Genomic DNA, 24,552 nt, shown 5'->3' on the forward strand with positions numbered 1-24,552 from the left:
GACCAGCCGACCAGCCAGTAGGTATGCTGCGCACTGACCACAAAGGGGCAGATGCTCAACGCGGGAGCTACTGAGCTGCTGTGACTTGGCAGCGGCAGTTCTTGGGTGTTGTACCCCGGAACCAGAGACTCCTCACGGGGCTGTGCGATTCCACCTTTGGCCGTAGGTTATGTTGTTGCTGGGGCCCTATCGGCCTCGAATCTGGTTTACTGCTGAGCTGCGATGAGCCACAGTGCCACCCCAGGTGCGGCTGGCCTAGGAGGGACCGCTGGAGGTTGGCTCCAGGGCATGTCCAGCCTGTCTCACCCAGTCCCACCCCACCGGCCACCTTCTAATTAATTTCCTTTCAATGTGCATGAATTCGTGCACCAGGGCATTAGTATTAAATAAAAATACATAGCTGATTTACGATACATAGTGTGTGAGGGGAGTGCCAGGTGTGTGTATGTATAAAGATAAGGGCACCTGAAGGTTTAATACAGTGTAGACGTGGAAAAGGGCAGAGGATTGAGTGAGTAATGTAGTGAGGGCAGTTAGTCTGGATGTAATAAAACCCTGAGCTGTGAGGGAAATGCTAGCAGTGTGTGGGCAACTGTGTAGAGTTTAGTTTGATAGGATCTTAGGATTTGTGAAGTATATTCGGAGACACAAAGCTAGGTTGGGGATGTGCTCTTACAAATCACCATAGTTTTATTACTTTGGAAAGCAAAAATACTGAAGTGAAAAATTAATACGTTTCTGATGAGAGATTAAAATTTAATTATATATTAACTAAAAATATTCAAGGGGATTGGATGGTCATTTAAAGAGTGCTGAAGAAATTTAGAAGCCTGATGTAATAAATAATTAAAATAATCCAGCTGTCAACTAGAATGATTACAAGAAAATATAAATAACCAAGTCTTTTGGTCTCAGGCAGTTCTACTAGGAGAAATTTCTATTTATGTGGAAAAATCATATACTACCTGCATGTTTTTGTTGGTAGTATTAATAGTGAATATGTTTTTCAGGGATGATCTTTTTTTTTTTTTTTTTTTTTTTTTAATTTTATTTTATTTTTCGCTTAAAGTATTACAAAGGGTATTACATAAGTGTCCTTTTTTCCCCCCCGCCCTTGACAAACCCCTACCCTCCCTTACCCCCCAGTGTCTTATGTCCATTAGTTATGCTTATATGCATGCATACAAGTCCTTCGGTTGATCTCTTACTCCCCTCCCTCCTGCCCCCCAACTCTCTCTGGCCTTCCCACTGCAGTTTGACAATCAGTTTGAGGCAGCTCTGCCTCTGTATCTATTATTGTTCAAAAGTTTGTAATGGTCTTTATTATCCATGAATGAGTGAGATCATGTGGTATTTTTCCTTCATTGACTGGCTTGTTTCACTTAGCATAATGCTCTCCAGTTCCATCCATGATGTTGCAAATGGTAGGAGTTCCTTCTTTTTAACAGCAGCATAGTATTCCATCGTGTAGATGTACCACAGTTTTCTAATCCATTCATCTACTGATGGGCACTTAGGCTGTTTCCAGATCTTAGCTATGGTGAATTGTGCTGCTATGAACATCTGGTTACATATATCCTTTCTGATAGGTGTTTCTGGTTTCTTGGGATATATTCCTAGTAGTGGGATCACAGGGTCAAATGGGAGTTCCATTTCCAATTTTTTGAGGAACCTCCATACTGCCTTCCATAGTGGCTGCACCAGTCTGCATTCCCACCAGCAGTGCACAAGTGTTCCTTTTTCTCCACATCCTCTCCAGCACTTGTCGTTTGTTGATTTGTTGATGATGGCCATTCTGACAGGTGTGAGATGGTACCTCATTGTTGTTTTGATTTGCATCTCTCGGATGATTAGTGACTTTGAGCATGTTTTCATATGTCTCTTGGCTTTCTGAATGTCCTCTTTTGAAAGGTATCTATTTAGATCCTTTGCCCATTTTTTGATTGGATTGTTTATCTTCTTTTTGTTAAGTTGTATGAGTTCCCTATAAATTTTGGAGATTAAGCCCTTATCAGATATGACGTTGGCAAATATGTTTTCCCAAGAGGTGGGTTTTCTTGTTGTTTTGTTGATGGTTTCTTTTGCTGTGCAGAAGCTTTTTATTTTGATGTAGTCCCATTTGTTCAGTTTCTCTTTAGTTTCAACTGCCCTAGGAGCTGTGTCAGTGAAGAAATTGTTTTGGCATAAGTCTGAGATTTTGTTGCCTTTGTATTCTTCTAGAATTTTTATGGTTTCCTGTCGTACATTTAAGTCCTTTATCCATTTTGAGTTTATTCTTGTGTATGGTGTAAGTTGGTGGTCTAGTTTCATTTTCTTGCATATATCTGTCCAATTTTCCCAACACCATTTATTGAAGAGACTATCTTGGCTCCATTGTATGTTCATGCCTCCTTTGTCAAAAATTAATTGAGCATATTGGTTCGGGCTAATTTCTGGACTCTCTGTTCTATTCCACTGGTCTATATGTCTGTTCTTGTGCCAGTACCAGGCAGTTTTGAGAACAGTGGCTTTGTAATACAGTTTGATATCTGGCATTGAGATCCCACCTACTTTGTTCTTTCTCAGGATCGCTGCAGCTATTCGGGGTCTTTTTTTATTCCAGATGAATTTTTGGAGAGTTCGTTCTAGATCTTTGAAGAAGGCCATTGGTATTTTAATGGGAAGTGCGTTGAATTTATAGATTGCTTTGGGTAGTATGGACATTTTAATGATGTTGATTCTACCAATCCAAGAACATGGTATGTTCTTCCATCTCTTTATGTCTTCCTCTATCTCTTTTTTCAACGTCCTGTAGTTTTCTGAGTAGAGGTCTTTAACCTCTTTAGTTAAGTTTATTCCTAGGTATCTTAATTTTTTTGGTGCGATGGTAAATGGGATTGTTTTTCTAATCTCTCTTTCTGAAAGTTCACTATTGGTGTATAGAAATGCCTCAGATTTCTTGGGGTTAATTTTGTATCCTGCTACATTGCCAAATTCATGTATTAAGTCTAGTAGCTTTTTGATGGAGTCTCTAGGGTTTTGTATGTATAATATCATGTCATCTGCAAATAAGGACAGTTTTACTTCCTCTTTTCCAATTTGGATGCCTTTTATTTCTTCTTCTTGCCTAATTGCAATGGCTAATACTTCCAGTACTATGTTGAACAGGAGTGGTGAGAGTGGGCATCCCTGTCTTGTTCCTGTTCTTAGGGGAAATGGTGTTAGTTTTTGACCATTGAGTATGATGTTTGCTGTGGGCCTGTCATATATGGCTTTTATTATGTTGAGGTATGATCCTTCTATTCCCACCTTTCTGAGAGTTTTTATCAAAAATGGGTGTTGGATTTTGTCGAATGCTTTTTCTGCATCAATTGATATGACCATGTGGTTTTTTTCTTTCAATTTGTTTATGTGATGTATCACATTTATTGATTTACGGATGTTGTACCATCCTTGCATCTCTGGGATAAATCCTACTTGGTCATGGTGTATGATCCTTCTGATGTACTGCTGGATCCGATTTGCTAAGATTTTGTTGAGGATTTTGGCATCTATGTTCATGAGGGATATTGGCCTGTAATTCTCTTTCATTGTGATGTCTTTACCTGGTTTTGGTATTAGGGTGATGCTGGCTTCATAGAATGAGCTTGGAAGTGTTCCTTCCTCTTGAATTTTTTGTAGTAGTCTGAGGAGGGTAGGTTTTAGTTCTTCCTTGAATGTTTGGTAGAACTCCCCTGTGAAGCCGTCTGGCCCTGGGCTTTTGTTTGCTGGAAGCTTTCTGATGACTGCTTCAATTTCTTCCATAGTTATTGGCCTATTGAGGTTTTTAGATTCTTCCTGATTGAGTTTTGGGATGTTGTATTTTTCTAGGAATTTGTCCATTTCCTCCAGGTTGTCTAGTTTGTTGGAGTAGAGTTGCCCATAGTATTGTTTAACAATCATTTGTATTTCTGTGGGGTCTGTTGTTATTTCGCCTCTATCATTTCTGATTTGGTTTATTTGGGACCTTTCTCTTTGCTTCTTGGTGAGCCTGGCGAGGGGTTTGTCAATCTTGTTTATCCTTTCAAAGAACCAGCTCTTGGTTTCATTGATTTTCTGTATTGTTTTTTTGGTCTCTATGTCATTGATTTCTGCTCTAATCTTTATTATCTCCTTCCTTCTGCTCACTCTGGGGTTTTCTTGTTGCTCTCTTTCTAATTCTTTGAGTTGTAGAGTTAGATGATTAACTACCATTTTTTCTTGTTTTTTGAGATAGGCCTGTAGAGCTATAAACTTCCCTCTCAGGACTGCTTTCATTGTGTCCCAGAGGTTTTGGATTGTTGTGTTTTCATTGTCATTAGTGTCCAGGATGTTTTTAATTTCTTCTTTGATGTCATCGGTAACCCAATCAATATTTAATAACATGCTATTCAGCTTCCAAGTGTTTGAGTATTTTGGGTTGTTTTTATTGTATTTTATTTCTAGCATTATGCCATCGTGGTCTGAGAAGATGCTTTTTATGATCTCAATCTTCTTGAATTTGTGGAGACTTTGCTTGTGACCCAATATGTGGTCTATTTTTGAATATGTCCCATGAGCACCTGAGAGGAATGTATATTCCGCAGCTGTGGGGTGTAGTGTTCTGAAGATGTCAATTAAGTCCATCTGATCTAGTGAGTCATTTAGGATTGCTGTTTCTTTGCCCAGGGATGATCTTAAATTGTGACTTTTTATTTGTTTTTGGCCAGCCAACCAAGTTTTTATTCAAAGATACACAGTGAGTCAAAACTTGTTTTTTGATTTAACTAGTTTGATATATAATATTTTCTAACATTATTTTTAACTAATAACACCTTTGGGGATTTATTTCCCCATTAATACGTGTAGCATGTTATAGGCTTAATTTAAATTTGTACTTGAATTTGGGCTTGCACAGAATATACTGATAACTATAATTTGGGATTGTGATCACCAACCACTCTTTTTTTTTTTTCTTCTTAATTTTATTATCAATATGCTAACTTGTTATAACATTATTATAGCCAATTATATTTGGACACAGAAGGATCTATATAGACTTTGTCTGAGTGATTGTGTAATCATTTAAGTTCTAACAGGGAAGCATATTTATATGTATTTCCTTGGTTTTTCTCCATTGCAGTATTTCTTTTTCCTGTGTGTGTGGCTTCGGAAAGGCTGTGCCTGGACAAGGAATCAGAATGGCCACAGGAATCTGTGGTTTTTAGACTGCAAATGACACAGGCAAAGGGCATTACAGCCACAGGCACTTAAGGATCCTTGTATGTTTTTGCTTTTATCTGCAAGGTATATCATTCTGTGTCTTCAGGGCTTTTTTCCATGTTCTTTCACATCAGAAGAATTACTTTATCTTTGTTTTTTAGGTATCTTTATTTTTATTACTAAAACCATACTCATATTGGTTAAATGTTGCAAGAACTGTCATTAAAATTCCCTTGTTTTCTTTTTGATTCTTTCCCTTGCCTTTTAGTAGCAATATGATAATTTCTTTTATTCCTGTGAGTGAAGTGTTAAAATATGTTTGACTTCGCTTGAAATTTCTGACGTTTAATTTCCTAAAGCTGAAATGTAATTGATCACATTTATCCAGGTGAGAAAGCTGTTTCTTTGGTATAGGTTGAGTTCTTCTTTCTCAATTATACAGCTAATCAAATAAACATTCAGTAGTGCTTGATTTGAATATATAATAACTCTGGATAGAGAAGAAGAAAATTGCTTTCAAGATGCAGAGAATACAGCTTAAGGCTTTGCATAAAAGGGAGGTTACCTAGAAATACAACTAAAGATTAACTTTTTTACTGATTTCCTTCCCAGAGTTCATTGATAAATTTACCTAGAATTCAAGAAGCACATTTGTTGAAGATATTTTCTTTTGGTTTTCATTTTCAGAACTTATTAAAGCATCTTCCTGATCAGGAGCAATTAAATTCATTGTCTCAGTTCAAGAGTGACTATAACAACTTAAGTGAACCAGAGCAGTTTGCTGTTGTGGTGAGTATTCTTAGTGTTAACTCTCTTTTGAGGGAATTTTAATTAATATTGTGGAAAACAGGGAAGAAAATGTCAAGCTTTTCTCCTTATTATTACTCACAAACCTTTAATGTCCATTTATTTTTAACCTAAGGATATTTATTGGACATTATCTTGATTTAAAATATGTATTGGAATTCTAGCCTTAAGTGAAATCCAAGGAGTCTTTAAAAAGTATATACATGATTTCACATTCTCTATTTGATGTCAAAATGTAAAATGAAAATTATGACTTATTCTAGAGTTATGTATTCCAACATATTGCAACAGTAGCTTCAGTTTCTCATTCTAATCACTCACTCCAGTTCATCTCATATTTTAGATCTGAAATTACAAATATATTTTGTTTTGTTTTGGTTTGGTTTTTAGCAATGAGGTTGAAAAATGAATACATTTAAAAAATCTTCAAAAACTTGATTATCATCTTGTTCCAGCTTTCTATTTATAGAAGTTGGGGTCTGAAGAGGTGAGAAGACTTGCCGATGTTATATATTAGCTGTGTTGCAACTTAAAATTAAGATTTTTATCAAGCGTTTTTTCTCTTGCTCTTTCCTCCTACCATTAAATCACCATTTTGAGGTTGGTTATACTCAGTTATCATGATGATACTTTAAAATAGTATTTTATTTTTTATTATATGTTATTTTTTTCCTTTTCTTCAATTATATTATTACCAACCTCCAGGGACATGATGAATTTGCATTTGATAAAATTTTGAAAATTTGGGTTGACTACCGAAATGACTATGCCTTCATACCATATTTTGCATCTTGTAGGCATTTGCTCTTAAATTCCTTCCTGTCTCTTCATAAATCCATTCTACTCAGCCCACCCTTTAGTGCCTCCTTCTACCTCTTGTCCCCCAAGTTCACGAAACTCTGAATAGAACACAGAATAAAAAAGGCAGGGTTTTTCCTTTCACATTCTTTTAATTATAAAACTTTCTAGTACTTAGAGTTTTGATCTTTGGCCATTTTTTTGACTATTGAATGAAAATAAAAAAAAATGTAAAATTATAATTTTGAAATATTTCCCACATACCTTAAGTCTTCAACACATAAAAGTTTATATGAAAATGTCTACTTAACTAATAACTTCTGTTGCATATCTCTGAAAATATTTAAAATTATTCACATATTCTAGTGATTGTCACAGAAGAATGAACTCAAACTAGCAAATATTTTAGGTTTATTTATAATAGCCATATGCTCTCCTTTAAAAACTAGAGTTGAAATCAAAGAGCTGTGATTTACAAGCAGTGTACTCGTAGGGTCAGATCATTAAAATAATTATATTCCCAGATACTAGTGCTAGAGGTTATAGTTTTGATTGTAAGGCAGTGATGAACCACTTTCCTTTCAGGATATGTCAACTCAAACTTGACCTTGAATCTACTCATTCCATCACAGGTCATACCTGACTGCAAATGGAATTTAATGTGGAAAGAGTAATGCTGTTGAAAAGTATCTGCTATGGACAATGTGAGCAGTGCTTTATCATCTGTTGATTATGACTATTCTAGAACACATTGTTTTCAGTTCTGGTTTGTGTAGTACTATCATTTTAAAATATGATTGTTTTGGTGAGGAAAGGGGAAATGCTAGTAAAGTTGGGGGAAAAAAATGAAAACTATATATATATGTATATATCCTATCTAATAAAGAGGAAATATGCAAATTGACCACCACACCGTAACGGCCAAGATGGCTGCACCCACACTGGAGGCAGGGATTCTGTAACACAAGATGGCTGAACCCACAGCAGAGGCCGAGTTCCTGTAACGAGACTTAAGGAGCAATCATCAGGGACCTGAGGCTGCATGGTGCTGGGCCAGGGCAGGGGACCTCAGGCTGCGTCCCCTGCCCGGTGAAGCTTGATGGGGGACCTCAGGCTGTGCCTTCCACCTGAGGGGCTTGACAGGGTCCTCAGGCTGCGCCCCCTGCCCCGGTCCGGGCTGGGGGACCTCAGGCTGTGCACTCCACCCCTGGCCGGGGGACCTTAGGCTGCGCCCCCAGCCCTGGCGCCAGGCCAGGCGACAGACCGCACCCCCCACTTGGCAGGGCTTGACGGGGGTGGGGCTGGCTGGGTCTGGATATAGCCCAGTGAAGGTGGGGCTGGGTGTGGGTCTCGCAAGATTTCAAGGCGCACATGGGTGGGCGAGGACTTGACTTTGGTTCCCATGGCGCACCCCAGACTCTGACAGGAGGAAGATTTTCATATACAGTTTACTAATTTTCTTTCATCTCTGACACTTCAATTATAGAGAAAGGGCAAATAGTAATAGTAAATATTTCCTCTAATTAATTCCCTTTTAATGTGTACAAATTTTGTGCACCGGATCACTAGTGTTTACACACACACACACACACACACTCATATACTTTATATATATAGTCAAATAGTAATGTTCTTCACCTTTGCCTTTTTCCATTTTAACTTTTTACCATTCTCAATTTATCTTCCCCTACTTCTTAACTCTTCCTTCTTCCCAAAGGAGAAGGAATCCTGCTAAAGTTCCAAACAATACTTGGGGAATACACACACAAAAAGGTGTAAAACCATGTAAAATGCCCATAGTTTTCTGTTCTCCTTTCCAGATTAAAAGCTCAACATCAAGTTGCTAATTCATTAGCGTAATATGTTTTCAATTTACCAACATTGTGTAAATAATATAATAATAATGGTGTGTTTAGAAAACTAATTATAATTATGTATATTTCCGAAAGATTCCCCTAATACCAAGTTTCATGTTTCAAGTAACAAACTTAATGAAATTATGTTGCATTATGTTATAGAAGATGGACTATTTATTAACTTTGAGGTAATGTAAACTGCAGATTCCTATGTGACTTTTATATATTAGAAAAACATTTACTTGTTGACTGGACCTATATTTAAAGTACTAATCATTTTCACCTGAAAAACCATCAGAGTCATTAACAAGGAATTGTCCCAGGTGGACATAGCGTTTGCACCCCCAAATAGGGCCAACGTTTTCCTTTTCATTTGTTTCACCATAGACTTGTGATTAGATCTGTTTCATTTTCAGATTCTATAGATTGATATTGTGATTTCTAGCATTGTTTTTATTTTAACAAAAATCAGTTAAAACTCTGCAGTTATATTACTTGCTGGTGTGTTTCACTATTTCTTTTATCCATTAATTTGATTCTTGTGAATTACAGATTTCACAGGTGTGTTGTATATAAACATACACTCAAATTTGATACAATAATGGATAGAGTCCCTATAGTTGTTTTCATTATATAACCAGCTTTAATTTCATCCAAGAATTAGGCAAAAAGGTAAACAAAAAGTTATACCAGGACTTTGGCATTTGTTTATATTATTTTGTCTTTGATAGAAAGACAGTTTGCAAAAGTAACACATCCAGAATGCTAGTAACCAGAGTCCATTAAACACCAATTAGAATATCTAAGATATAACATGTAAATTAGAAATAGGGGTTTCTTATCTTTGCTTACTTTATATACAACTTTCCAGGGCTGTGTCCTACAGAATTTTATATACATACTAGAGGCCCAATGCATGAAATTTGTGCAAGGGCCTAAGCCCTTGCAGCTGCAGCGGCTTGCCTCGGCCCTCACAGCCCTGGCTTCATACTGTAGGTCGTCCTGGACGTCTGGAACGCCGTTCAGCTGTCCAGTCTAATTAGCATATTACCCTTTTATTATTATAGATATATTATTCAGAAATATTATGTCACTATTCATTAAATTATAGGTCCTTGAGACTTTCTTTCAACCACTAAAGCATTTGATATGTCTATATTCTCTCCAAGGTTCCCTATAATATGAAGTTTCATATACACTTTTATTTATTTCTCCCTTGAAATTAGATTTATTTTTTTTTTAATGCTGATACTATCTCCATTTCTAAAGGAACAGTCTTCATGCATGAGTACCAAACATAGGTACTTTTATGAAACTAAGCGTTTAGTTGCTCATCTGCTTTTTCTGATAATTCAGAATTTTTAGGTACCTTCCTGAACTAATACTCCTTGCTGTCCTTATGTTTTGAGCATTAGCCAGCCTGATCAGCATACCACACATAGTTCTAGAGCTTTCCCTGTTTATACATGGTAGTATAGGAGTGGTGGTGACATGGTGGTGCTTGGCGTCTGGTGCATATAGAATTGATATCCAGTGCTATGAGTTCAGGGCCTAAAACAAATTATATTATTGACTTGTTTTTGTAGCTGATTACTTATAGCTGTTTTTGTAGCTCTATACTTCTATGTCCTATATTTTCTGGGAGATTTTGGCATATGAAAAATAACCCATCCAAAATTCTGGACCAGAGGTTCTGGTAAAATGGTATTTTAGAGGAATGCTCTGGGAGGTGCTCTATCTCCATATTTTTGTGTGTGACTTGAAATGAATGAGACAATCTACCTGCTGAATTTGTTATTTTAGGTTCTGGGTAGAGGACACTGAGTACTGACTGATTTGCTTAACTTGAAAAATTATTTTATTTGGACAGTCCAGGAAAAAACTTTTATTGATAAATCAGTTTATATTTGGCATGACCTAGCCTCATGCTTTATTCAACTTAATTTTCTACTAAAAAGTTGAAGAAATGAAAATATACTTCCTAGAAACCCACTCATAGACCAATTAGTTGCCTGCCTTTTTCTTGGGTTCCTTCTTCTCTTGTCAGCCTGTATACCTCCTCATTCATCCCTCCAAAATATTGACTACTTACCAATTATTGGTTCCCATTGAGCAGAACCTAGTTTTAGTTGTATGACTGCAGTTTAAAACATATTTGCAGTGTTTATTTGATCACTAAACCACCAACTAAAATCACTGTGCACACAGTGGCGCGGTTTAACTGTGTGAGAAATAAGATATGTAAATATTCAGTGGGATCAGAAGATTAGCTGAATTTTATAAAAAGCCTAAAAATTTGCATTTGAAGCTTAGTGCACTATACTTTGATGAAAAATTCTAGGTTTTTGAGTATCTGTCTCTATATTATTTAATTCTGGTAAGCTGTTCTTCAAAGGGAATCAAACCTCTTACAGGCAGGTTAAACTGAACAAATGTCCTGCCTTTGTGTTGTATTTTGATCTGCCACCATTTGGTGTCACTGTAGGGCAGGGCTTTTCAACTTTGTGCAGTAAAGGCCTCCATTTATTTCTTTTTTAAATAAAAAAAATGATGTAGGAAGTTCATGCATATTTCCTTGCATTAAAAATGTCTCGTTTTAAAGTACACCCTAATATTCTAGTTGTAAAAATTCAGATAACATATAAAAATATTGAATACAATTTGGAAGTTCTTTATATCCCACTACCCCACTGCATTCCATACAAGTTATCATTTTGTTGGACTTCCAATCCTATTTCTTTGTATTTACAAATGTATGCATATTCATATGCACATTTAAAAATACATTTTTTTCTGAAACCTTTTTATCATAAAATATATTTTGCAGATTCTTTTCATGATACGCTAGTTTAAATTTCTTATGTAGTATTTCAGGGTCCATATTAAGATTTTTCTTTTAACTGTTCTCTTAATGAAGAATGGTTCCTTTTTGTTTCCCCCAGGGTTTAAAGAAATAATTCTGCATACATCTTTGTATAGCCTATATAATAAAAGCCTAATATGCTAAGGGTCTGACCATTTGACCATTCTACCAGTCGCTATGACACACACTGACCACCAGGGGAAGACGCTCTGACTGGTTGGATAGCTTGCTGCTGGGGTCCAGCCAATTGGGACTGGGGTAAATGGGCCGGACACACCCTGGAGCCCTCCCTCGGTCCCTCCCTGGTCCCGATCATGCACCAGTGGGGTCCCTCCGCCTGGCCTGCACCCTCTCGCAATCCAGGACCCCTTGGGGGAATGTTGGAGAGCCAGTTTTGGCCCAATCCCTGCAGGCCAGGCGGAGGGACCCCACCAGTGCATGAATCCGTGCACCGGGACTTTAGTGTGTGTGTGTGTGTGTGTGTGTGTGTGTGTGTGTGTGTGTATGTATTTTAGAGATCAGTGAGCACAGACTCTGGGTTTAAATCCTAGATTGATCTTAACCTGTGTGACCTTGGTTAGATACTCATCTTTCTGTTCCTCAATTTACTTATTTATGAAATGAGACCATGTTAGTTCCCTATTGCTGGTATAACAGAGTACCACCAATTTACTGGTTTTAAACAACACAAGTTTATTATCTTATAAGTTTGAAGATCAGAGGTCCAAAATGGGTTATCCATGTTGCATTCCTTCTAAAGACTCTGGATGGGGAATTTATTTCCTTGCTTTCTCTAGCTTCCCAAGGTGGCTCACATTCCTTGGCTCATGGTCCAGCATGATTCTGACTTCTGCTTTTATCATCACATCTTTCTTTGACCCTCTCCTAATTTCTAATAAGGATCCTGTGATTATATTGGGCCAACTTGGATAATCTTCTCATTCAAAGATCCTAATTTAATTCCATCTGCAAAGTCTCTTTTGCCTTGTAAGATAATATATTCAAAAGTTTTGGTGATTAGTACGTGACCATATTTGGTGGATAATTGTTTTGCAAAACACAGGGATCATAACAGTGTCCACCTCCATTGCATGGTCTTAATTGAGTATTAAATAAATTGATGTAAGGAATATGTGTAAATCATCTTGTTCTCATGAATTCTTTTTTCTACAACATCAGTATCCTTCTTCTTTGTTACCATAATGCCCTGTGCATATATCTAAATGGCTATTCTTAACCTGGAATGTTATAGTTTTAATTTATGCTCAAAACATTTTGATTAGCTGGAGTATATTATGCTCATCTTCTAGCACATAGTGGCCACATGATATTGGCTAAAGGTATATATGAAATAAGGAAGAGATGAACAGAAAGGAGGGAAAATATATAGCAAGAACAATAAAATTTAAAATGTTAGAATTTTTTTTGGATTTTGATTTTTTTAGAGCAGTGTTAGATTCACAGCAAAATTGGGAAGGTACAGAGATTTCCCCCACACACATTCATCGCCTCCCCCATTATCGACATGTCTCACTAGAGTGGTATATTAGTTACAATTGATGGACCTACATTGATTGACACAATAGTGATTGCCCAGAGTCCACAGATTACATTAGTGTTCACTCTTGATGTGCATTGTATGGATTTGGACAAATGCACATCAGCATGATATTATCAGAGCATTTTTATTGTCCTAAAACAAATATTTTTTAAAATCACATTTAAAAATAAAAATGTTATTTTTGAGATAATTTTAATTTTTGTTAAAATGAATCTAAATAATGACTTCTGCATGTGAGAATGGATTAATTCAAAGTAGACCAAGTAACCAACACTTCTGTGCATAAAAGTCTAAATTCACATTTCAAAAAAAATTACAACTTAACCACCCTATACAATTGCCACTTGTACACTTGTCAACATTTTACTTTTCTTCTGATTCTATACCTTCATTGGACTTTTTTCAGTGATCTTCCTTTAACTCAGAAGGCCATTTTTTCTTTGTCCGTGAATACTAAAGACACTCTGTACAATATCTTTTGGCCTCAGTGGTTTTATTTTCTAAAAAGTGTTGAGGAAATTATGATTTGGTTAACAGTAATGGCTTACTGAAATACCTTCAGAAAAGACTGACCAAGATAGATAAGGAACCTCAAAGAATATCTTCCCTGAACCATCACTTTCTCAGACTAAACATCTTTAAGTCTTTCTTTTATTTCTTAGGTGTTGATTATTTCAAGTGCATTGCAAATGTCCAGATATAAAGTCAATCATGTTTCACAGAGACAATGAGTGTGTGTGTGTGTGTGGGGGGGGGTGAGGGGGGGTGTTGGGGGTTAATGGGGGGATGAGGACACATTTGTAATACCTTAACCAATAAAGAAATTTAAAAAAAAAAAACTTAACAAAGGATATGGAGTTAGTATGATATAATTTCTTCTTCAAGACCCATTTTGGCTTCTTGTAATTTCTGCTTCTTTTTGTCTTTAATAATTCATCTTTGATCTTGTCTGTCAAAGCCAGCCTCTCCTACTGGAAAATAGTTCTATTTGCCTTTTGCTGCTGCTTTTTGGTACCTATCCAGTTGTCCATATTCCCTCAAAATTCATGATATTTTAGACAGCACTCTGGCAATCTCATCTGTAAATCCGTCAGTACCCAGGGAGGACATTTGTTTAGAATAATAAAATATTATAACTATAGTCCTAGCTATTTAAATCTTAGAGGTCTGCTTCTCTGAAGATCATAAGCATTCAGCTGTTGTTCAGTTATTCCTGTCACATTGCTTTGCAACCTTCTTGACATGCTTCTGCCAGGATCCAGGATTTAATACAGGCTCACTAGCGCAGATGGTTTTCCTTCCACCTAGTGCAGGGCTTATTAATTTAGCTTGATTTCAATTATGATTGATTTGTAGCCTGAAATTCTTCCAACATTTATTACCTCTATAATTTTTCTTATAATCTGATTTCTGCTTTACATCTCCTTTAGTCTATGTTAAAATAGTCACAATGCCATTTGATTTTTTAATTAAACTTATTGCAAGTTTGTTGGTTTAAGAAATTAAAATCAGTTGTCAGTTGAAAGATAACATTACCTTGCCCATCCTATTATTTTCTCTGAAGATCTTATTCCTCACAGGTTTCTTCTTAGTTCTTCCTACACATGATACAATGGATATATATATACATTGAAAAAACTCTTAAAAGGCCATTTACATCTTCTCTTTACATGTTTAACAGGTAGTATAAAATAGTGTATAATAGATTTACCGATTAAACTAAATATAATGAAATCCACACAAAATTAGAGGCTTTGTTATGGTTGAATTTAACATGGTTTCACTGCTGAAAATTGAGTCTATTTCTTTATATTTTTCATTTTACTTATTTATTTTTAAAAATTGAGTATATTTAAGAACTGTTCTCATGTTAATTTGAGCTCTCAGTAGATGATTTCAAGGAAATGGCTCTAGGTAGCATCTTTCCCTTAGTGTCAGCTTCAGCCTTTTGTATTATTGGATAGTTCATGTATGAATTGAGACCTTGACTTTATATTGGTAACCATACCACTGCCTGATACATTTTATTTGAATAGATTGTTTTCTTGGTTTAGCAATGATTTATTCATTTGACAAATATTTATTGGACACTGTGCTGGGCATTCCTCTGGTTTCTGAGTTTACTGCAATGAACATGCCTCTTACTCCTTATTGGTTTTGTATTTTAGTTGAATACAGTAACGGTATGCACATAATCAAAAATGTAAAGTAAAGGCAATCAATTAGTATTATATACCCCTCAGGAAATGGTGGGGTGAGGGCTATGTTACATGTTTGATTAACATGGCTAGGGAAAGCCTCTCTGAAGAGGTAAAATTTGAACAGAAGTCTACATGCCTTCAGTTAGGTGGGAAACATGTTATAGAGAGGGGAGGCCACAGTATAAGGCAAGTGGCTCTGCCAGAATGAATGAGGAGATGTGGGAAGACATGACATTAGAGATGGCATTGCCACCATGACATGAGGCCCATGGGATTTATTCTAAGGAAGCCACTGGAGCATTTTAAACAAAGAAGTGAAATGGTCGGATTGATGCTTTAGGAATATTCTGGCAGCTGTGTAAGGAACAGATTGTTAGGTGGGAATATAAATTGAAGCCAATGGCCAGTTAACATGGTATTACAATGATCTAATAAGGTGAGAAATAGTGCTAGCTTGACAGGTTGGATGGCATTGTCAGTCATAAGAAGCGCTCAGATTCTGCAAGAAGTTGAAAGATTGGGAAGACAAGATTTCTGTTCGATTGGATTGGGAGTATGAGAGGAGTCAGGGATGACTCCAAGGTTCTTGCTGGATGCAATTAAAAAGCTGAGTTTCCTTTTACAGAGAGGAGGAAGGGATTTGCAGCAGATTGTGGGAGGGAAGATCACTTAAAATGTTTGTGGACATTCAAGTGGGCATATGAAGTAAGCTCGGAGTTCAAGGCTGGATGTATAAATTTGGGAGCCTTTCTCAAATAGGTGGCATTTAAAGCTATGGAATGGATGAGATCACCAAGGGAGTGGATTAGAAATGTTACATAGGAGGCAGTGAAGGAAAAGGCAAAATATGCAAACCTTACTGTTTTTCTTAGTCTTTTCTCTAGAGAGGGGACTTATCGTCAGCAAGGTTTTGTTTTGTTTTTTTTTTTTGCTGCTAGTTACCACCTCTCTGAGGAAACTTGCAATCCATAACCTAGGGAATTGTCCAAGGTGATTTTATAGTATGACACTACTGCAATTTGTTTCAAAAACTAAGCATGAGCTGAGGTGAAAGGGCTATTTGGCATTTGTAGGCTATAATTCATCAGGGACCTTTGGAAAGAAGCTAGTGGTCATGAGAATATGTGTTTGTGGTAAGAAAGAAAAATCTGCTTTTGCCTCCAAGCCTTGCTCTCATGAAAAAGTGGAATCTCTAATACATCATAATAATCAGCATATAGTGCCTGTATTATAAACTAATATGAAGTTAAAATGCCAAAAATATGCAGGCATATTCCTTGATAAAATAACTTATTAAATCAAGGGATTGAGTTCATTTAGTTCAAATCTACCTCAAAATAGTAATATCAAATCCTGCCATTAAGGGGAAAAATCACTAACATAGTAGCAATTGTGTTCTCTGTAGAGTGGGAGGAGAAATGGAATTGAACTCTGAGTGAATTCTCTTTTGAGCTTTTGTTACCCTTGCTCCCTTGAAATTAGTAGAATGTCAGCTATATTAAATTACTACAGTTCTTTAATTTATTAGAACTAATAAAAACACAGCATGATCAGAATAATATGTTGTTTCATTGAATTGCTAACTCTTGTAAGTTTCTCAAAAAGTTTGAATATCCAATTGATTTAATCATTATCTTTTCTACTTTTTTTTCACTTTGTGGCAAAAGGCACACAATTTTGCCTATCCTATGTAATAAAAGCCTAATATGCTTAAGTGTCTGACCATTCATTCGACTGGTAGACCAGTCGCTATGATGCACACTGACCACCAGGGGGCAGACGCCCCGACCAGTAGATTAGCTTGCTGCTGGGGTCTTGCTGATCAGGACTGGGCAAGACAGGCCAGACATGCCCTGGAGCCCTCCCACCGTCCTTTCCCGCCCCGATCATGCACCGGTGGGGTCCCTCAGCCTGGCCTGCGCCCTCTCGCAATCCAGGACCCTTTGGGGGATGTCGGAGAGCTGGTTTTGGCCCTATCGCCGCAGGCCAGGCTGAGGGACCCCCCCACCAGTGCACAAATCTGTGCACTGGGCCTCTAGTTTTATATAAAATGCATGTAAAATGTGTGAAAAACTTGGTAATATTAAGAAATAGTATCTATCTCATTTTATCTTCAACACAGTCTGTTCTTAATACAGTAACTAGTGACTTAAGTAAGATAATGCTCTGTCTCAACCTGTTACCCACTGCTGGCTGCCCACCTCAGAACAAAAGCCTAAACCTGTGAGATGTCTGTAATGCTCTACATCACATGCCTCATCTTCTGCCACTCTCTCCTCACTGTTCAGCTTTAAACACATGGCCTCTATATCTATACTCCCCCTCGTGCCATTCACATTCTTGGGGATTTTACTTTTGGTGTTGCCTCTCTTTGGGCCTTGCTTTCTTTAGATGTACACGTGGCTTCCTCCCTCTGGTCCCTCCTGTCTTGCTTCCTCAGGCAACTTCTGGAGGTCTTCTCTGAGCATTTTATTTGAAATTGCATACCCATTTGTCCTTAGCACTTCTTTTTCTCTTTCCTGCCTTATTTTTCTTCTAAGAAGTCATCTGCTTTCTCATTTCCGTATTATGTTCTGTCCATAACCTATCTATGAACCTATTATAAGAATGTCCATAAAGGCAGGAATCATTCTTTCGGGTATCCATTGATGAATTCTAATGTCTTGATTAGTGCCTGGCATGTAATATCAGATGAATGAATAAATAACGTTCCTGAAGGTACTTGATAATTTATTTTAAATACTACAAAACTAAAACCATTTAGCTGTTGGCTCACTGAGGCTTGCCATGAAGCATGCTATTAGTATTAAAACATGAATCTGGCTTAAAAGAACTTCTTGGTGTTTCACATTCCTTCAGATATTCTTTATTACATTTCTAGTCTAATTAGACCTGGGTTTGAATTCCTAATTTACCATATACTAGCTATGAAACATTGGGGCAAGTTTCTTACCCCTCACTTAACATTTTTAAAAATTCTCTTATTAGGTGATATCTAAAGGAGACTATGCATGTGTATAGTCAAAAGTGAATAATAAGTTCCCAGTTTTTGTAGCTGTTGTCATCATCATCATATTTTTATTTTGAATGTTTTCTTCTCCTATGATTCAGCTATTCCTTATTTTACATTTAGAATTTTTCTCACTGTTCTGTGATTGTCTTGCATGTGTGTGCTTTTGCTCTCATCATTGTCAAGAGTTACTCTTTTGGTGTTTGGACAACCTCATAATTCCAGATCCAACCTCATAATTCCAGATTCATCTCTTGTCTTGTATGCTCTTGCCTTGTGGTCAGCATTTCACCCTTCTAGCATCATCTGCTTTCTTGTCATTCTCTCTTCTGGCTCCTTGAGTTTCTTTTCCGACTCCTTCCTTTGCTCTCTTCCCATTTCTTTTAACATTTAATAAGTGTCTCACTCAGATACTGCTTTCTAGGCTCTTTTTTTATACCTTCCTCTTTGTTAATGATTTTATTCACCACAAAATTATCTATAATAATAAAAGGGTAATAAACTTGATTAGACCAGACAGCCGAACGGCCTTCCGGATGTCATTCTGCACGTCATTCTTGATGCCCTTCTGGACGAAGCTGCTGCAGTGGGGCCTAGGCAGAAGCGGTTAGGGGCGATCAGGCAGGTAGGCAGAGTTGTTAGGGACAATCAGGCAGACAGGCAGGCAGCATAGTTAGGGGTGATCAGGCAAGCAGGTGAGCAGTTAGGGGCAAACAGGCAGGCAGGCCAGCAGTTTGGGGCGATCAGGCAGTCAGGCAGAGGTGGTTAGGGGTGATTAGGCAGGCAGGCAGGCAGGCGAGCGGTTAGGAGCCAGTGATCCCAGATTGCAAGAAGGATGCCCGACTGCTGGTTTAGGCCCGATCCCGCAGGGATTCCTGTGGGATTGGGACTAAACCGGCAGTTAGACATCCCCCGAGGGGTCCCGGATTGCGAGAGGGTGCATCCTGGGCTGAGGACTCCCCTCCCCTGCACAAATTTCGTGCACCGGCCCTCTAGTTAATTCCCTTTGAACACTTTCTAGACCTTTTGTACTTTGACTTCTAAATATACACAATTTAATGTCACACAAAGCAGCCAAGAGGATGCGTTAAGAACATGACATAAAAATAAGTACTGACCCATGAACATTTCAGTTATGATCAGTTATCATGACTTCCAGATCTCATGTTGAGACCTGGTGCTGGAGTAATTATTTTCTGTTCCTGGGAATAACTTCCAAGAGTAAAGACATATTATTGAAAAACTGATTAGAATAAGCTTCTCTTCTAAAATAAGCTGCACATGTTGGAACCAGAAACTTAAGTTTCAAAGCTCTCTACCTCTGGGTCTGTGATGAAGTATATCTGACTGAGGGCCTGAGGCTGAGCTTAGAAATCCCCTGAAGTGAAAACCACCCAGTTTTAGATAGCAACAGCTTGATGGTTATTATAGAAAGTTTGTTCACGGACCCAACTCCTCTCCAAAAAACTAAACAAACACACACACACACACACAAACCCTGCAAAATTTTTTTAACTATCTGAGATATGAAATCGCAGGTTTGCTTTCTGCTTGTAAATCATGTCATGGAATGGGATACCTAGAGGAGATTAAAACCTTACTTGATTATTTTTTTTAATATTATGTTGGAAACTTCTTATCCTTGAAGATGAGGGTTTGCATAATAGGAGCAGTGAGAGAGATTAATTTTGGAGTTTTAGGTCAATGGCATAATTATTACACAAAATGAGCAGCCATAGAGGAGTCAAGTAATTATATGACAGTTATATTATTTAAATTTATATAGTGATATACACTTCCCACAGTATGTTTGTGTACATTTATCTGACATATCCTTAACAACAGTCTCTTAAGTTTGCAAATACTGGAGCTCATATAGAATTGGTGACTTAACCGAGACACACCCTCAGTGACACACACACACACACACACACACACGCACACACACACCCCCCTTATAAACAGAAGAGAAGGATTCAAACTCAGTTTCTGACTTCACATTTCCTTATGTTGTTTTAACCACACTGTTTTGTTTCTAAGTATAAGACTCTTGATTTATTGGTACAAAAGTGGGAATATGTAAGAGGTGGGGAAAGGTCACTGGTTGCAAAGGAAAGGTTTCACAGGATACTTTAGCCAACAGTGTGATTTTCCTCAGGACCAGTCCTGTTCCTGCATTTCTGTGAAAAAACTAAATACTAACCTGATCATCTCCAGAAACTCAGGTCCCAAAATGGGAGGGAAATGCTCTGTCCTTCCTCGCAGAGCCTGGCGAGGTAGGTGTTTCTGGAAGATGGCCCGGCCAGATTTCATTCCAGAAGCCTCTCCCTTATTCTCTGTCCCCTGGTTAACAGGGGACTGGCAGGCACTCTGATGCTAAGGGTGAGAGCCCTTGAAAACCTTTCTGTGGTATCCAGAATCAACAGTATGAAGTTTTATTTAACTTAGTTTGCATTGTGGTTCCTGGGACAGAAAGAGGTGGTGTTTTGGTCCCATGTCTCATTATAGTACTTGTCTGTGTTATTTTTTTTTCTTTTCCCTCTTTGCTCTGCTTATATTTTTATTTTGTAGTGAATTGTTTGTTTCATTAAACATCCTTAATTTTCCAAAGCAGACTTGGATATTTTGAAAGGATAAATGCATTTATTTTATTTTTCTCTCTCTAATATTGGGTCAAGTTTCCTGTCCTGAACTCAGCTATTATATATTATTGATGCTGTTTTCTTTTCTTTACCAAGGATGCCTATGGTGTATCCTAGTCCACATTTTATGTTTTTTTAAGGATTGGGATAGGGACCAGTAAAAGTGATTTTCCTTCCTTTGGTGAAAAATTGATGTTAATTTTTGTACCACCAGCATCACCACTACCAACTCATTTTTCTTTTTGTAATATTCGTCCAAATTCCTGTCTACTAGGAAAACCAATTTCTGCATGTACTAGTATATGTGTATTGGTAGTGCATTGACTTACATTTATACATTCAATAGTCATAATTTAGCATAAATATTAATATGTTTAAGAGTTCTCATAGTTTGTGGCTTTCTGCTGAAACTATGATAGGACCAATATTCTATTGATTTTTTAAATTTATTGATGTCACATTATATGTCTTTTCCTATAGTAATCTATGTGGCATTACCGAAGTTTCATGCTATGGGCAAATCCTATTTAACAACGTTTGCTTTGTAAGTAGGTCCCCTTGGGACCACTAGCCACAGTAAAGCTCTGAAATCATTCTGATCGATTGAATGCTTGTATATTTTGAAGGGATTTAGGATCCAGCAACTTTATATTATGGGTTTCCTTGACTATCTTTATGTTTTTCCTAAGATCTGACCGAGACTTTTTTGAAGCATTCTATATTTGGAATGAACTTAAGAAAAAAAAAAAAAAGTTCAGTTAGCTGCATGACAGTCCTTTCCTTTACTGCTTAATTATCTATCTGCTATATTCTGTTCTCATTATATAGTTTTATGCACTTTTTTCTTTATTTTTTTTAGGTGTTTGTCTTAAGAGGGGCTATGGCTGCTGTGTTCTTAGTTTCTTACTTTTTAGTGGATTCTTATAACCCCATTGGAGCTATCTGTGATTCTGACTGCTGGCCCTAGTAATGATCTCTCTTGCAAGATGAAGAGTACTTTCCCCCCATCTTTATCCTCCTCCAAATGCTGGTTTCCACCTATCTTTCCCTAACCATGGGCCTTAACCCTTTATTAGTTATGTCCCTTGTCTGAATCCTGCCTGCAGATTTTCCTTTAACTTACCACACCTTCAGTCAGTATCCACATAATTTTCCCATCCGGCCTGAAGTGCAGATCACAGACCTGGCCCCTCTGGCATCTTTGGACAAAGCAGTAGACATAGTTTATCACTGAAGGACCGAGAGTTGCCTGAAAATTTAGCACAGTGATTTGATTTGAATGCCCCTGAAACACACCCACCGAATCAATGCCTTGAACTGAAGCATGAACTCAAACACTGAATGAATTTCTGAAAGGCCATTGATTTATTTTTAGAAGTCCCTGAACGAATTTTATTTGTCGTAATGTAGAAAGAGAATAAAAATTGCAAACAATCAATACTAAGAAACACAGCAAGGTGTCATTTTTAATGGGTTTATGTTTGGAATAAATACAGAAATACCTTTGCCATTACTATTCTGACATCAAAAAGAGCAAGAGTTTGTAAAATGTCAGGGGAGGAATTAAGGTTAAGGCATGACATTGGTCAATTAAGAGTATTTTGGGGAGAGTTATCTTCTAAAAATATGAGCTAGTTAGCAAGTATTACAGGGAAAGACTTTTTTATTATTTACTACTTTTGAATAAACTAACCTACAATTTAGAGAATGTTTCCTGTCACTTTTTCTTACCTCCACTACCTCAACCCTGTCTCCTCAAAGTTTAGCCCCCAATTTTTTTCTCAGTTCAAGTTTAATAGAAACTATGAAAGATCAGAAGTGAACCCCCAATACTGTACATCAGTTGGTCTGTTCCACAGCAAACTTGGGCTATTTCCTCCAGAGAAGAGCTGGCCTCCCCAGACCTGCCAGAGGCCTGTTCTATACCACATCTGGGCTGAGCCTATCTTCTTGTGTTTTAAGCATGACAGTAGTAAAGAAAGTTTTTCCAATGGCCATCCACTGCCGCGTGACCCGAAAATGGCCCAGTTGTCACTTCCGCTTAGAGAAATATTCTTTGCTCTGGACATCAGGCGTGATGGTATCACTGCAGGCTCCGCCAGTGGGGCACACTGCCCATGCTTACCAGTGAGGAGCAATGCCTGGACTGTCATCATCTCACCCACCGAGCCGCCAGCAGGGCCCTCGTTCACGGTGAGCCTCCTGCTACAGATAGTCAGAGGGGCCAGCTGGCTGAATCACATCCAAGGATCTGTGTTCTATTTTTTGTTTGCATCCCACCTCCCTCTCCAACTTTCCCTTTTACTCTATAACTGACTAATCTTAACCTGGTCCACTGATCAATCTTGAACGTGTAATTAATTAACTACTTGCAAGTTTATAGGATTTAGTCAAAGTGGCTGTTGAGTGTAAGTATCATGTTTATGGTATTCTAATGATTTCTCATAATCCCTCTTTTGTTAAATAAAATTCTGGAAGTCAGGCAGAGACTGTTGTGCCTGGAGTGCTTTTGTTTCATAGCTGTTTATGAATGGCAATGGCAAGCCAACTTTAAAGTAGAATACAATGTGGGTATTCATTTTAGAACAAGACTGTTGGGGGGAAAATAAAATTTTAAGGATAGTAGTGCTGGGCCAGTCCTTCATAACTGTATAGACATTTGTATTTGCCCTGTGTTGATTACCTACTGCGTTTCAGGCTCCATGCTTCATGTTTTGAATGCACTGCCATTTTCCACATCGCAGCTAGTGACCTCTTCCTATAAAAATAAACAGCGTGGCTCAGTCTTTAGAGCATTAGCTGACATGTACCTGGGTTGTAGGTTCAATCCCCAGCCCTGGTTAGGGCACATGTGGGAGGCAACCAATCTATGTCTGTCTCTGCCTCTGTCTCTGTCTGTCTTTCTCTATTCCTCCCTCCCTACCTCTCTCAAAAAATAAATGAGAATATGTCAATTCCAAACTTAAAATATGATAGTTTTCAAATTTGTGTTATATTAATGAAACCACTCCAGTTTTATTTTGATTAATGATAGCATAGTTTATCTTTTTTGTATTTTTCCTCCTAACATACTCTTGTTACAGGCAGCATATTAGTTGAGTCTTTTTTTTTTTTTTTTTAAATCCAATATCATCTTTGCCTCTTAACTGGAGTGTTTTGGCCATTTTCTTTTTTAAAAAAAATATATATATTTTATTGATTTTTTACAGAGAGGAAGGGAGAGGGATAGAGAGTTAGAAACATCAATGAGAGAGAAACATCGATCAGCTGCCTCCTGCACACCCCCTACTGGGGATGTGCCCACAACCCAGGTACATGCCCTTGACCAGAATCGAACCTGGGACCCCTCATTCCGCAGGCCGACACTCTATCCACTGAGCCAAACTGGTTAGGGCGGCCATTTTCTTTTTAATGTGGTTATTCATATGGTGGGGTTTGAATCCTGTTGGTGTAACTTCTTTATTTTGTGGCATTGTGTTCTAAGAACTCTACCTGCTTTGGCATTTCCAGACTCCCACCACCCTTTCCTCATCTCATGGAGACCTCCTTGCTCCTCCTGGCTTTCTTCTTCAGGGGCTGCAGTTAGGAAATTCCAGACAGTAAGCTGGGGGGCAG

At 37.7% G+C, this 24,552-nt stretch overlaps 1 protein-coding gene across 1 annotated transcript in view; it reads left to right on the top strand.

The window, feature by feature from the left end:
• DIAPH3 (diaphanous related formin 3) overlaps positions 1 to 24,552 on the top strand; it is a 531,965-nt gene that overhangs the window by 265,196 nt on the left and 242,217 nt on the right. The window contains exon 20 of the mRNA XM_070408978.1: positions 5,887 to 5,988. Within this exon, the coding sequence (XP_070265079.1) occupies positions 5,887 to 5,988 (102 nt within the window). The remainder of the gene's footprint in view (positions 1 to 5,886; positions 5,989 to 24,552) is intronic.

This window comes from Myotis yumanensis, unplaced genomic scaffold (genome assembly GCF_028538775.1).
Source record: "Myotis yumanensis isolate MYYU_CA2020_CCGP unplaced genomic scaffold, mMyoYum1.0.hap1 SCAF_3, whole genome shotgun sequence".
Classification (NCBI taxonomy): Eukaryota; Metazoa; Chordata; class Mammalia; order Chiroptera; family Vespertilionidae; genus Myotis; species Myotis yumanensis.